Genomic DNA, 14,187 nt, shown 5'->3' on the forward strand with positions numbered 1-14,187 from the left:
TGGCACTTAAATAAATTACGGGATTCAGCAACACTAAGACTCCAGCAACTCTGAAGGATGAGGTAATTCGTCTTTCAGATGAGAAGCAAATTAAGGTCCTGATCATTTATGATTGTTAATGATGCTGAGCACAGTAATGTTATTTACCTGTATATTCTAAATAAATTCTGGTACCATTAATTTTTCTGGGTACTTTCTGCTTGCCTGAGTTTTCCTCGCAGTTTCAGCTGAAAATATTATTCATCAGTTACAGCCTGATTTTGAAAATATGATATATATATCTAAAAATACTCTTACTGATTTGATTTTAAACTATTCTCAACAAATGTTCACAAGCACATGTTTAGAGCATTAGAGTCATAAACTTTTGTATAGTGTTACCATATAGCTCTAATTAGAAGTAGCTTTATTTATAGGAAGGGACTATATAGTAATGGTAGATATTGTGATGGAGTACAACTGTAAGCATCTGATCTTCAATTATATGTAAAGCCCTATTCTCTAAAAAGGGTCATAGTCTTACGACATCTATTAATTACGAAGATATTCCTCAGATTACTTCAAATAATTATGTCTTCTGTTACACTGAAATAACAGTATGCCTTACAAGCAGCCATCTCAATTTCTTGGGCTGTGTATTGCTTGAGGTGCTTATGATATATATATTGCTGAACAACAATGGATATTTTCAGAAAGAAGTAGTTCTGATAATTAAGAGCAGTGTTTAAGTCAGTGGAGAGTTTTCTTATTAAAGAGGGAAAAAGTTTTGGACAAATATGCAAGAGTCTTTCTCAGGTTCAAGCTACATTTTATTTAACAAAATGTATTTACGACTGAGTTATGAAGTTTTCTAGCTTTATTTTAAGACGCTTCTTTCAACTATAACATCTTTGACTACTTATAGAGAGCTCACTTCTCTAAGCAATTCTGATCTGTGGCATTTTAAATAATTAAATTGTCTCGGTTATAGTGTAATTAAATTGTCTTGGTTTTAATTAGATTCCCTTGAGGTTTTTTTTTTAATTACTTCGCAACTTGAGGAAAGCCTCATTGTGAACATTCATCTCAAATCTCTGATTTGTATAATAATATAAGGCAAAAAATATCTGTTGGGGAAAATCTAATCAAATTATATTTGCAAGCATTCTTATATCTTTCAGTAAGGTTAATATCAAGCAGCTTACCTTGTCATCCAATTTCCGTGCACTGAATGAAAGTTCAACATAGTCGTCATTGCCAGACAATTCCTCAGCAATCACCTAAATGGAAAGACACATTTAGTTTTGCATGGTGTAATGGAAGGGGAGAAAGATGCCATTTTCCAGCGTGAAGACTGTAGACCCCATTAGGATACTGAAGTGTAGTACAAGTTAATATGTTTCTCTTTGCAATCGGGAAGGGCTAAGAGCATTCAGTGAATCCCTTACTGGCATCTTGTTAAGCCTACAAACCTGAATCACTTTGTATCAAGCAACCATCCATTGTCAATTACTTGTCAATGGGTAGACCTCAAGTTCCATCAGGGATCCCTTTCCTCTGACCAAGTACTTTTCCTCAGATAGGACAATAGAGAATTCCACAGTGTCTCAGCATCCAAGGGGACAAAAAACCTATACAACGGTTGTATTATTTGGCTCTAAAGCTTAGATTATTTTTATGCTGCTTCAGCATCATTTGGCAAGCTAGATGGAAAAAGAAGTGAAGTCACCTGTCATTAGTTGCCATGAAAGGCACATTTACAGCAGGAAAGTTCTCCTGGTATAGTTTTTCTGCAATAGCTACATTGGCAAAACCATTTACTGTAGACTGCATCAGAGGAAAATAACACTAAAATAATGTAATGTGATTCTTTCAGATGGCGTAAGCTATGCTGATAATGATGCCTGTCACTGTGTTGTGCAATGTTGTTAAAAAAAACCCAACAAAACTGACCAAAACAGCCTTCCTGACTAGGCCATTAAAATGCTTCAGTGGAGAGAAGGTATTAACCAAACCCGGGATATTCACTGAAAAATGTTCTTTGAAACAAACCACATTATATTCTATCAGACAGTTATAAAATCTTTCCCTATTGTAAATATTCTCCCCAGAAATTAAATCACCCAAAAGAACCTATTTCCTGAGTGTTTTGTGCCCATGACCACATACCTGGCAGCCACAACAGCTCCCCAGCCAGGCTCAGACCATCTGCACCGCACAGATCCCAGGTCCTTGGGGAGCTGCTGGGACACCCCAACTATTCTTCAAACCAGCTGAAGGCTGCTGAGGTTAGAGCTGCAGTCGGAGCACTGCAGCGTGGGATGCTTTTACTGCCCACATGTGCAGCTCCCAGGAATTAACCAGGCTGTCTATAGCCTCAATAAAAATCAGTATCTTTGGGATTTTTTAAGACCTTTTTTCTTTCTTTGACAGAAACTAACAGATTCTGCACTGGGCGTAACTGGCAGGGTTTTGGTAGCCAGAGCTGCAGGGGTGACCTGTGTGTGGAGGCCATGAACTGCCCCATGCTGGTCACAGCTGGCTCCAGTTGGTTTGGCAGTGGGCAGCAGCAACTGCATCCCAAAACATCAACCCATCAGAGGTGCGTATGGCGCCTCTGTATGAATGCATTTAAGAAAAGTGTGGCAGCTGCTAAAGGCAGGCAGCACAAAGGGAGGTGCAGTAGGAAGCCCGCAAGGCCACCCTAAAGAAGATCCAGGAGGAGACACAGGGAAGGGGATGTTGCTGAGGGAATAGCTGGAGGTACATTCTTGGAAGGAGGTGCTCTATGCCAGAGGAGGTACCTATGAGGGTCTACAGCCTACGGGTAAGCCTACATTGGAAGAAGGACACCTCTGAAGTGACTGTGGGGTGTTAAGACTATTCTGGTTGTGACACCTCACAGCAGTGAACTGTGGGGTTTCCTCACACAAAATATTCACATGCAGCCATGTAGGGGCACAGATGCTTAACTGTGCCTGAAAGTACCATCACAAAAGCATGTATGTGGTGTTTCACATGATCCAGGCAAACATGAGCTTGCTGGAAACTTGGCTTATAGAGTCTGATACAACATTTCTCTTCCACGTAGTTTGATGGTTTAAAAGGTCATAAGCTGTATATGACAAACAGTGCTCTGGGATTTGCACACCAAGTTTCACTAATATTTTAAACTGAAAATAATGAACCTTCTCTTTGACAGATGTCCAACTGGAGAAGCTGATTGAGGTTCTGCTTATATCCTACAGTCATATAATAAAACTGTATTGATGAAACTTTACACAGACAAAGGGCTAATAAAATTCCAGCAAAACATGCTGAGACAGGAATTTTCAAAATCCTACAAAAACCTCATAATTCACTACACTGAACAAGTTAGGAAACTAGCATTTGTAATTTCCGTACTTGACAGACAACTGGTATGTACCCCAGGTCCAGAAATAATTATACGTATCAATTTTGACTTATTCTGTTGAGACAGATAATTCTCACACAGTATTTTTTGGTTCCCATTTGAGTACAGTCGACTTGCTTTTTAGTACCACTAGCTGGAAGCCAAAGCAAGTAATGAAGGTCCATGGTTCATGGTTATCATCCAATGTTAGGCCAGCAGGGACTATTAAATCATTCGCTCTCATCTTCTGTATATCACAGAGCATTATTTTTTGCCAGAACACTCTACTAGTGAGCCTAATGTTTTTAGTTGAGCTAGAGTATTTGTGTTTTCGCAAGACTAAACTCCTTTGTGTCCCTCACAGAGCAGGAGGGGAGTCCAGAGCACCATGGGGATGGACAAGATTAAGTATGCCCGGATAATCACAGCAGGTAAAGCATACCAAGTTCTTTAGGGAGCAAAACTCTCTGCTGGTTTTATTCAGCCAGAAAAGCAGGGAATTCCTTTCCAACCCCACACCAAAAATAAGTTTCACCTTATGCATTTAAGCAAATCCCTTCCCAGCCAGGCACCAAGGAAGACATCTAAGAAAGAAAATTCTCTGGGCTCTCAGAAAGCATTATTTCTTACAGTCTGCTGTCTCTTCTGTGGCTGAAGGCAGAAAAAAATTCCAAACAATTAAGCTAAAAGAAACCCATCTGGCTAATTGCACATCAAGGAACATAACCTTCTCAACCCCATGAGGCAACAGAGCAGAGATCCCCAAAGCAGAATATTTTATTATAGTCTTTGTCTTAATGCAGAGCTGCAAATGTCACAAGCTTGCCAGGTTCAGTGCAGACAAGCTTGATCTCACAAACAAGCCAGCAAAGAGAAAGATGAAAGATGAAAGAGAGGTAATACATTGATTTGCAGATTTCAAGATACACACAGGGCTGCTATAACAATTCAGTCTGTAATTGTATTACAACACAGCTAAAATACCTAATCTTATAAAACTTCTGCATTTGGTGTTGCTGGGTGCATGTGTGTGTTTTCTGAGTTGGGTTTTCTTTTTAAGAAACTGGAAAAAGCCCCAATGTTGAGAAACATCTGACTTCTTTGTGTGTCAAACAGGGTCAAAATGAATTTCTGAAGGTTCTAGAGCTTCAACTAAAAGTAATCACACAACACAACTTTCTTGCTGTCATCAAAGTACCTTAAAAGTGGTAGTAGTAAATATTGTAGCTTTTGTACAAATCATACACTACTTGTTCCCATTTCCTTAAAATAAGCATTTATCAGAAACAGTACAAGTAATCTGTTAAACAATTTAAATACATTTCTCAATCAAGGGTTGTTCTGGTTACTTAGCAGGATGCTTTTAGGGAGAATTACTCACATTAGATGTTTCTAAACAACAGGAAAATAAGAGTGTATTTAAGACTGACTTACTGTTATAGATGACTTTCCTGCTGTGTTTCCATGTTTGAGTAAGGACTTGGATAGTTTCCTCTGAGAAACAATCTGCACAAAAATAAAAACAAAGGCAAAAAATTATAACCTGTAGTAAATATATGGCTTATTGGGATTTCATTTTTTGGTGCCTTTTTTTTTTCATATCAAGGTAGTGTCTTAATGCATGATCACAGTTAGCACGATAAGACCATGACTGAGAAGAAATGTTCCCCAGCAAGCCTGCAGACAGGATGCAATAGAAGGACAAAGCAAGCAGATGGGGTCAAGTAAAATGGGAAGAACACAATTCACTCAGCTGAGCAGAATAGTGGAAACCACATCTCAGATTTTCCTCAACTATTGCCATGATGGTGACAACAGAACAGAGGTAAGCTTTAAATGGACTTAAAAGACAATAAGATGGGACTTCTACACAGCAGATGCATCAGAGATGCCTCAAAACCCCATTTATTTTTATAGGAAATTGGAGTCCATTTCAAAGAGGAGGCATTTATTTTATTCCAGAATAAATATTTTGAAATATTTTGAAGTATATTTCAAACTCTAAACTCAGAACAGAAGCAACCAATCTGCCCCATAGTTTTAGTTCCAAAATTGTCTCCTTTCCTTACCAGGTACCAGACCTCCCCTGGAACTCAGCATTGCAAATGAACTTGTCCATTGGCCAATTTATAAAAGTACTTCAAATAAATGTTATCAGAGTGACATTGACAAAAGATGTTATTTCCCAGAACAATAATCATTAACTTTCCCTAACCATCTTGAAAGATTTAAAACTAGACCAGTAAAAATATTAGAAAAGGAAAAAACCTTACAATAATGCATTAGTAAGCTACGGTGATGTCCCAGCATATTAGGTCCCTCTTTTCTGTGAAGTTAATGCTGTATTAATTTATTTATTTTTTAATTGGAAAACTTCAAAATGTAGACAAATGTAGAGGTAACTCCAAACACAGTTTAGGAATCACAAACGATACTATTTTTAATATGACAATACTGCAGCAGGATCATGCTGTGCAGATACTAAGCAAAAGATTGCTTCTGCCATAGAAAAAACCCTAACCTCTGGAATGTGGCTTTCATACTAGAAACTGTCCTTTCCCACATCCAACATGACTTGGAGAACTTCATCTGGATGGCTAATCTATAACACTTCAAATAAAATGATTCACAAATAGACATCTTGGGCAAAATATGCAGAAGAATTAGTTGTAAAAGAGAGGCAATCATCAAGGGAAAAGAATGGCTCCAGGCCCTTCATTAGAGTCCTGGGCATCCTACACATTTCAGCAATGAACCTCATCAGCAGTTAATAGCCAGAGCCAGGGCAGTGTGAGTTATGCAAAGTCATGGCCAGGCAAAAAAGTTGCTGTGAGACAGGACTGAATAGGGTGTAAATTTTGGTCTAACATCACCATGGGGAAACATATTTGTCCTGCCCATCAATTTGCTGAATTGAACAGAAAAGCAAAAGTAGCACCTCAGATTATCCTCAGCTACTGTCACGCAGAGGCAGCAGGACAGAATCAAGTTTTAAACGGTCTTTAAATGTGAGATAGGAGAGCCATCACAGGGCTGGACAGGACATCCAGAATCACTTTGTCCAGCTTCTTGGTCCTAATACAGGACCAGTTACACCTTGGTCAGCTATACCTGATAGATGGGTGTCTAATTAGTTCTTAAAGATATCCAGAGAGAAAATACCCTCCTCTGGCAATTTATTATGGTATTCGTTATCCTTACTGTAAATATATTTTCCTAACAGCTATCCCATTTCTCTGCAGTTTAAGCCCATTATTTCTGTCTAATGCACCATGACTAAATAAGACAATCTTTTCCCCTTCATCTTTCAGGCAATCTTTATATCTGAAGACTAATACCAACTCTCCACAGTCTTCTTTGGACTACAGAACCTAAGTTTGACCTATCTTTCCTTTTGACTAAATTTCCTAGCCCTCAAACTATTCTCACTGCTCTCTGCTGAGCCCTCATGGACTGGCCCATATTCTACTCTTAGAATAATACTTAAAATTGGACATAATACTCCAGGTCCTTCCTACATAAGAGCTTCTCATGTCTTGTGAACTATGCTGCTGATACACTCCAGAATTGCATCTGACTTGTTTAAAGAACACCATGATACTGTTAACTAATGTTAATTTTATGATCATTCAGATTCCCAGCTGTTTCTTACCCTGCAGTTTTGCAGCTGGCTATTACTTAAGTGAATAATTTAACACTTGTCCTTTTTGGACTGCCTTCTATAAACCAGCCTGCTGCCATCATCTCATTCACTTTTCCAAATTAACTTTTGGCTTTCACCACTAGTATTGGTCAGTGGCAACAACAGACAGGAGTACAGGTAAGATGACCGGTACTGCCAGGATTCAGATATCCCTTTTCTTCCCTAGAATCTTGGAAAGATTGTTTGCTGTGACCCCTTAAGTCACCCATATCTCTGTTTTCTTGCCACCTAAACAGCTCACTTGGCTGCTTTGAAAAGCGTCCCAGCTTCCAAGAGGCATTGGGCAGAAAGAAACCTGAAGCTTGGGAGCTCGCATGCAGGTGGCAGATAGATGGCTCGCAGTTCCAGAGAAGATAATTTATTCTGACATTCCCGTTAGTATATCACATTAATAAGACTCGCCCTCTAAGCCATTATAATTTGTGACACAGTAGCACTCTGCATATGTAAATACGTGTATTTGGGTGCAACCATTTACCAGTTGTTAATTAAATGGCCATTAAAATGAATCTTCCATCTGGCAATAATGTGCCAACATCATTGCCTCAAACTGTAATTAGTGATTTAGGATCATCAGACTGTCATTGCAACAACTGTCAAGGAACCTATTTTCTTAGCAGTAAATTGCCCTTTTGGTTCATGCACTGTACAAACCAGCTCTCATTGGTTAGAAGAAATAACTTCTAAAGAAGCTGCCATCAGTTATATATCATACTTTTTGTTTATATATCAGTGTAAATCTTCTGAATATTATAATGAAAAGCGCTTGCTTACCTGATTGCTAGACAGCAAGCCCTAAACAACAATAACACAAGGGCCAAAGCACTCATCTAAGCTCAGAGTTACAGAGATGGCTAAGCCTGCAAAATGGCTTACAAGAAGTTAATGAACTACAGGTCTTCCATTTGTCAGGAGACTTTGGTTTGACTCCTACTTCAAAAACTTGCAATTTAAAACTCTAACTTCAGAGAAAAAGGTGTTTTGTCCCAAAATAATGTGAAGAAGTACAGAAAGTAAATGTCTCTCTTCTTTCCAAAACGTAGATAGTAGAATCCAGTTCAGACCTAGTAAACCTCATTACATCTCCAGAACATGTTTTTTCATGAACATTTTATTAGAAGCATGACCTACTGGTGAATGAATGGATGTAGAAACCTCAGAGATTTAAGAGGTGAGGCTAAGAGAGACTTAGGAAGTGAAGTTAAGTTCATTTGCAGCTACAGCCACATATAAACTACTATCCAGTTCTGGTCTGACACAGCTGTGTTTCCAGTGATACGTGTCATACTGAATACGTTTGCAAGAGGTGGGAATAAGAACAGAATGTAAAAGCCACTGCTCTGTGTCACAGAGGGAGGATATGCACTTGAAGTTATTCCAACTTATCAAATATGCAATCGTCTCAACAGAACATCATCTTGGCTAGATTGCTGGTGTCCAGTGCTAAGGGGTATCAGCTCCATGGTAAGATGGCGGTAGGAAATTCCCTTGAAGATTATCTTAACTTGCCTTATTACATACAAGCCTGAATAAGTTAAGGATAGATCTGAACAGATGCTCTATATTGCTGTAATTAAATATGGATGCACATGTTGCCATTTGATTCTATTTACAATTTAAAATATATAAAAGGTGCTCTGCTTTTTTTCTTATTTTAAAACTATGAACAGATGCAACACTTTGGATAAAATCACCCAGGCACTGACACCAGCTGTATACAGTGCATTGCTCAGCAGTCACTCAGAGACAAGGACTCTGATGAAGGTTTGCTCTCTCCTGTGTCTGAGCCATGACTAATCAGCACTGTGTAAGATGAGGTGTGAAATACAATGACCTATTTTCCCTGGCTTGTTTAAGAACCTTTTAAAATATATTTCTCTATGTTGTCCTTCCTTAACCAAATATAGGGATAAGTTTCAATAATATCATAAGGAATTCCCAATGCTTATAAATCAAACTAACGAGAAAATTTCAATATGGCTTTTTAACCTAGTGATTTAGCATTGGCAGGAACAGATAAATTCCATCTATCATACTGAGAAGTCCTGTTTACATTGACAGCTGGGGCTTGTCCAAGTTCTTTCAGCAATATTGACTCAGTTTTGCAAGGTGCCACCCTGAGCCAGTGGCCTGGTGGTCACACTCCACATTTTCTCTGGGATCAGAAAGCTGTGTGGTTTTGTTTATTTACTTGCTTCAATTAAATTGATTTGTATAATATCTAGCTCTGGACATAACACTAATATCCTTTTGTTAAAGTCTTCTTGAAACATCCATGGATAATGGCCATAGGTCCTTTTCTATTTATGTGCCATGACACTTGGCTTCTGTTAACTCTTGTGACATGCGAACCACTGGCCTCTGATTTTGACAGAACTACGGACTGGGCAAATACTCTTCTTAGTGACATGTAAGAGTGTACGCAACTTAATTTCATGGTTGCAAAACTAAAAGATTAGTATAATTTTAAATAACTTCTTCAATGTCTCAAACTCTTTATTCAGAATGGCCTCTTCTGCCCATTGGACTTTCTTACAGGAACCCCAAATTTAGTTAGTTAGACAGCCAGGTTAAGCACAAATTTTCCTCCACAGTACATAACTTGAAGAAGTCAAGTCATCTTCCTTGCCAGCTCTGATAATCAGACAAATAGCTTCAGCTGAACAATCATTTCCCAGCATCTCTCTGTTAATTCTTCTCCCAGATGTGTTATACCTGTTATATGGACTTGCAGTTGCTTAACTTTGTTCTAGCAGACCCAACTATTTTCAGGACTGCAAAGAGCACCCAGTCACATTTTACTAGCATTTTTCCCTTGATCCAAGTGCCTTTTACACAGGCTTCAAATGCATTCACTTGCCCAGTGCAGAGCCTTTGGTGCCACACACAATTCAACCATGAGTTTGCATAAAGAGTCTCCCACCAAACAGCAGTGGTGCCTGTAGAAACAGAGTGTTTTTCTGACATCATCCCCTAGAAACGTGTTCATATATTAAGGAAAGAAAAGTAGCTATCATACTCTTTCCAAAAATGTCTGTCTTGAATCTTTCACCAACCCTTGCAAAAATCTGCAAATTCTTCTCTAGGCATCTAAGTGCCCTCCAGTGGATGTTGATCCCTGATCATCTCTGTGGCTTGACAGGGCTTCTAACTCAGCAAGCATTATTTTCCCCTCCTCCCCTAGGCACAACTTCGATTTGTATCTTTCCAAATTGCAGTTGAACTACCTCTCTAACTGCAGAATGACCACTGTAAGCTCTCAGGCTTGTCCACGGTTTTGGCATCACATTACCTTATGTACCAGTCTCCAACCTAAGCCTCATGAATATTCCAGTTGCTTTTGGACTGCTAACCCATGCTCCTTTAGCTGTGATGGTACCTACTGATCATCCACAGATGCTGTCTGAGCTAATCTCCTCATCTATGCTCACACTATGCATGCACTTCCCATGTGGTATACTTCACTCAGCTATCAGTACCTTTTATTTAAATATGGCACTACTTCATTTATAACAGTGTGTACACCTCCCTGTGGTGGTGTTTGTGAGGCCAACTAGGAAGCACATTCTGCCCAAGCTGCATTTCTCTGTGATATAATGATTTACATTTCACAGTACCACGGGTCTGCTTCCTCCTCCCTCCTTAAACTTCAGCAGGGCTAATTCTGTGCCCGAGCTCCTTTTCCAAGCATTTTGCCTCGGTTATTAGTTTTGATTTAGTGTCTGAAAGTGGGCTCAGTTAATACCCCAAACTAACAAGACTGAGTCTTCAACCTTACATCAGCCTTCCATATTTTAATTTTGTTTTTCTCAGTATAGAAAAGTGAACAAACATTCCTTTTCAAATGGTATTCTTAAAATTTTTGTAATGCAGTCAGTTGTCCTTCTCCAGTTAAATTAACTAATAGCTAGTAAAACACTGAATGCTTCAAACCCATGTTATAAGAAGTCTGTCTCTATCTTACTGTCATCCACTTTACTTGCACCCCACTACTTGTAGAGAGAGGATGAATGACATTTAAGCCTTCTTGGGCTGTCCTTGACATTTTGGGGGACAAATCACTGTGTTGGATCTTTCAGTCACTAGTTTGGGGTTTTTCCCTTGTACCATGTTGTGCTCAGCACTTCTTCGGTTCAAATAGTGAGACAAGTACTTGTGAAATTTCAGCCTCCAAGTTCAGACGGCTCGGCACTATACAACGACCTGCCTTTCTAAAGCAACAGTTGACTTAAATGAGTTTTTCAGAGCCTCCTGATGTCACAGCTTTTTGAATTGTATGCTAAAAAAGGTGCTAAAATGCACAGCTGGCCTAACCTAAAGCATCTTTTATCTGAGTTCTGTTCGTTTCTTGACAAGCAATTGCTATCTTGCCAAGTCAGGGCAGAGATTTTAACACATAAAATGACTCGACTGTGTTTCCAAAACCATTTTTACCCTCAGCGTCTAGCAAAAGAAGGATTCTGTGATATGTAAAACTCAGGACATAACCATATCAAAAGTATTCAATAGTTATGATGCACACCCTCTTAAGCTCTCCCCTTCTTGCATAAAAATAAGTACAACTCTTAAAGCACCTTTTTCACAGCTACAAAGTCTCCCAAAAGAAGGACTATAATACTTTCATGATATTGCTGTAAGTAGGAGGATACAGCCAGAGTAGCTAGACAAATTATTTAAGATTTAACATTTATAAAATGTATCTTGAAGCTTGTCAGTTAAAATATTAGTGTGCTCTTGGTCTAATCCATTTAAGTCAAATACTGTAAGCTTCTAAACACCCTCAAATAAAATGACAGACTTTACTGACATTTCACCTGTGTGGGTAAATGACTGATTTAAGCAAGGGCAGTAGAACTGGGGTAGCTCTGGCTCACAGCATAAAAAACTCTCTCCTTCATGCATTCATCTTTAGCCTGTTTTTTGACAAAGCATGATTTGTACAACTTTGATATGCTTTTGAACCCACCAAATAATTTCCATGAATGGTGGCCAATAGTCAAAGATGCATCAAAAGCATGCTACATGTCAACATGAGAAGAGACCAGATGGCAGGTAGATGCTAGTGACCTCACTCTGCTTTCATGAAAAAAAGGTTTGGGAGATGAGTTCACCTCTTCACAGATACCAAGAAATCCCTGCAAGAGAACAAGTTCAGATGTACATGTCCATAATGAAATTTCATTCTGTCTAACTGCTCACAGAATTCTTGTTTCTTGGAAGAGCCAGTTTTATTGCTACAATCATCATCTCCATACATATGATACTTTCTCTACCATGTCTTCATGTCTTTCTCTACCATTCTTCAAGATTTCTTGTTCCCTCTAGTATTGATCAGCTCACAGTCTATTTACAGCTGAATTACACCTCTCCCTGACTTTGTTAAAGACCTGCACCTGAAAGCAGTCAATCAAAACAGAACACTAGGAAAAAAAGATATCCCTATCACAAGAGACAATAATGTTATTACAGGAAATAGCTTATCAATAGTATAAAATACCTTTGAGTTTAATTACTATGTAGTGTAGCAGCCCTTTTAGGATTAGTCATAATAACAACTCATTATAATACAAACTAAATTTTAAATTACTTTTCTAGACACTGCTACAGTAATTAATACAAAAAGATAAAGTATTGAAAAACAAAGCAGTACAAGTTGTACAAGTAATTCCATTAACTTTGGCAAGATTTATCTAGAACTGAAAACCTTACAGCTACAGACACCACATTATAATGGCAAACCAAGAGTTTCCTGGGGATAACTGAAGTGTTTAAATGGTTAGGTAAAGTTAGGGAGAGTGCTGCATTGACGATTTGCTTGTGCTCTGAGTCAGCCCTGGTAAAAAATGACATTCATATCTAATAAAGTACATTATTCATCCCACTAATGAGTTGAGCAACTTCATTTGGAGGAGATCAAAGGCCAAGTATTTAATGGTATTTAGATACCTAAGGAGGCATACAGATATCTAATGAGATTTAGGAATTCAAATACCTTGAAATAACTGGTCCTATACCTTTTGTACCACATAAGCAGTCAACAGTCTATTAAACAAATATTCTCATGCAGGCTACTTCAGTTTAGTTAATTCAAGTGCAATCATCGCTCTTTTAGCCTTTCTCCAATTCAGGAGCAAGGGAATTTGCAATGGCTGAAACCGAACTAATAATCAGTCAGCATTTTCAAGTGCATAATCTGCTAATGGCATATATTATTAAAAGCACATAAGAAACAATAATACTTATTACTGAAAAGGAAGGTTTTCAATATAATTTGTACACTAATGCATGTATGGGAAATACTAAATCTGTAAATAATATGTGAAAAGGTTCTTGTCAGGAAAAGATTTACATCTCTGCAGTTTTCTTTACTTCTGCTAATAGTTAAGTAAGTAAGGAAGCAGTGAATTATAATAATATTTTAACACTTCTGTAAATTAAAAGAAACCAAACAAGGAATGGAATCACAAATTTGAAAATGGCAAAGACCAGCCATGGTAAGTAATGAAAGAAAAGCCACAAAGGCTATTCCCACTCTGCAGACCTGGGATGGTTCACAGCATTTAAGAAATAACTCTACTGGTTCCTATAATTTAATGATGTTGCAGGCACAGTTGAGCAGTAATCAAGAATGACTTGGCTATATTTGTTCAGTTCTTGCCAGAAAATAATTATTCATTGAAATAATTGTTGTGAGTTCTTAAAGATCAGGCTGAGAGTTCTGGGTAAACTTCAGAGGAAAAAAAGTGTTCCTAAGCCACCCTCCTGACACTTAATTCCTGCGTGGTTAAGAACTTTGGCTATTAGGAAGTTGGAGCCCTAACTGTACTAAATGATGCAATTTCAATGCTGTATAAAGTTTATGGAATGTAAAATCGAACAATTCCAATAAGAGAGCTTTAGAGAACCTCAGAACACATGAAGGCACTAACACATAAACAGAAAAGGACACGGACTTGGCTTTTGTTATCCCAGCTGAATACCATGAAAATTAGGCCATCAAATCTCTGACAGTGTTTGTCCATCTAAGGTTTTTTTTTTCCCATTGTTTTTTGATGGACAAGACTCCTCACCCACCAAATTAAAAAAAAAAAAACAAAAAACCACAAAATTA

General features: G+C 38.2%; 1 protein-coding gene across 2 annotated transcripts in view; it reads right to left on the bottom strand.

Annotated features, from left to right (window-relative positions):
• Positions 1 to 14,187, bottom strand: part of CPNE4 (copine 4) — a 236,999-nt gene that overhangs the window by 96,655 nt on the left and 126,157 nt on the right. For both annotated transcript variants that reach the window (XM_075083384.1, XM_075083383.1), the window contains exons 4-5: positions 4,808 to 4,879; positions 1,185 to 1,259 (exon numbers count right to left, since the gene is read on the bottom strand). In XM_075083384.1, coding sequence (XP_074939485.1) covers positions 1,185 to 1,259; positions 4,808 to 4,879 — 147 coding nt within the window. The remainder of the gene's footprint in view (positions 1 to 1,184; positions 1,260 to 4,807; positions 4,880 to 14,187) is intronic.

Source organism: Phalacrocorax aristotelis, chromosome 2, assembly GCF_949628215.1.
Source record: "Phalacrocorax aristotelis chromosome 2, bGulAri2.1, whole genome shotgun sequence".
Lineage (NCBI taxonomy): Eukaryota > Metazoa > Chordata > Aves > Suliformes > Phalacrocoracidae > Phalacrocorax > Phalacrocorax aristotelis.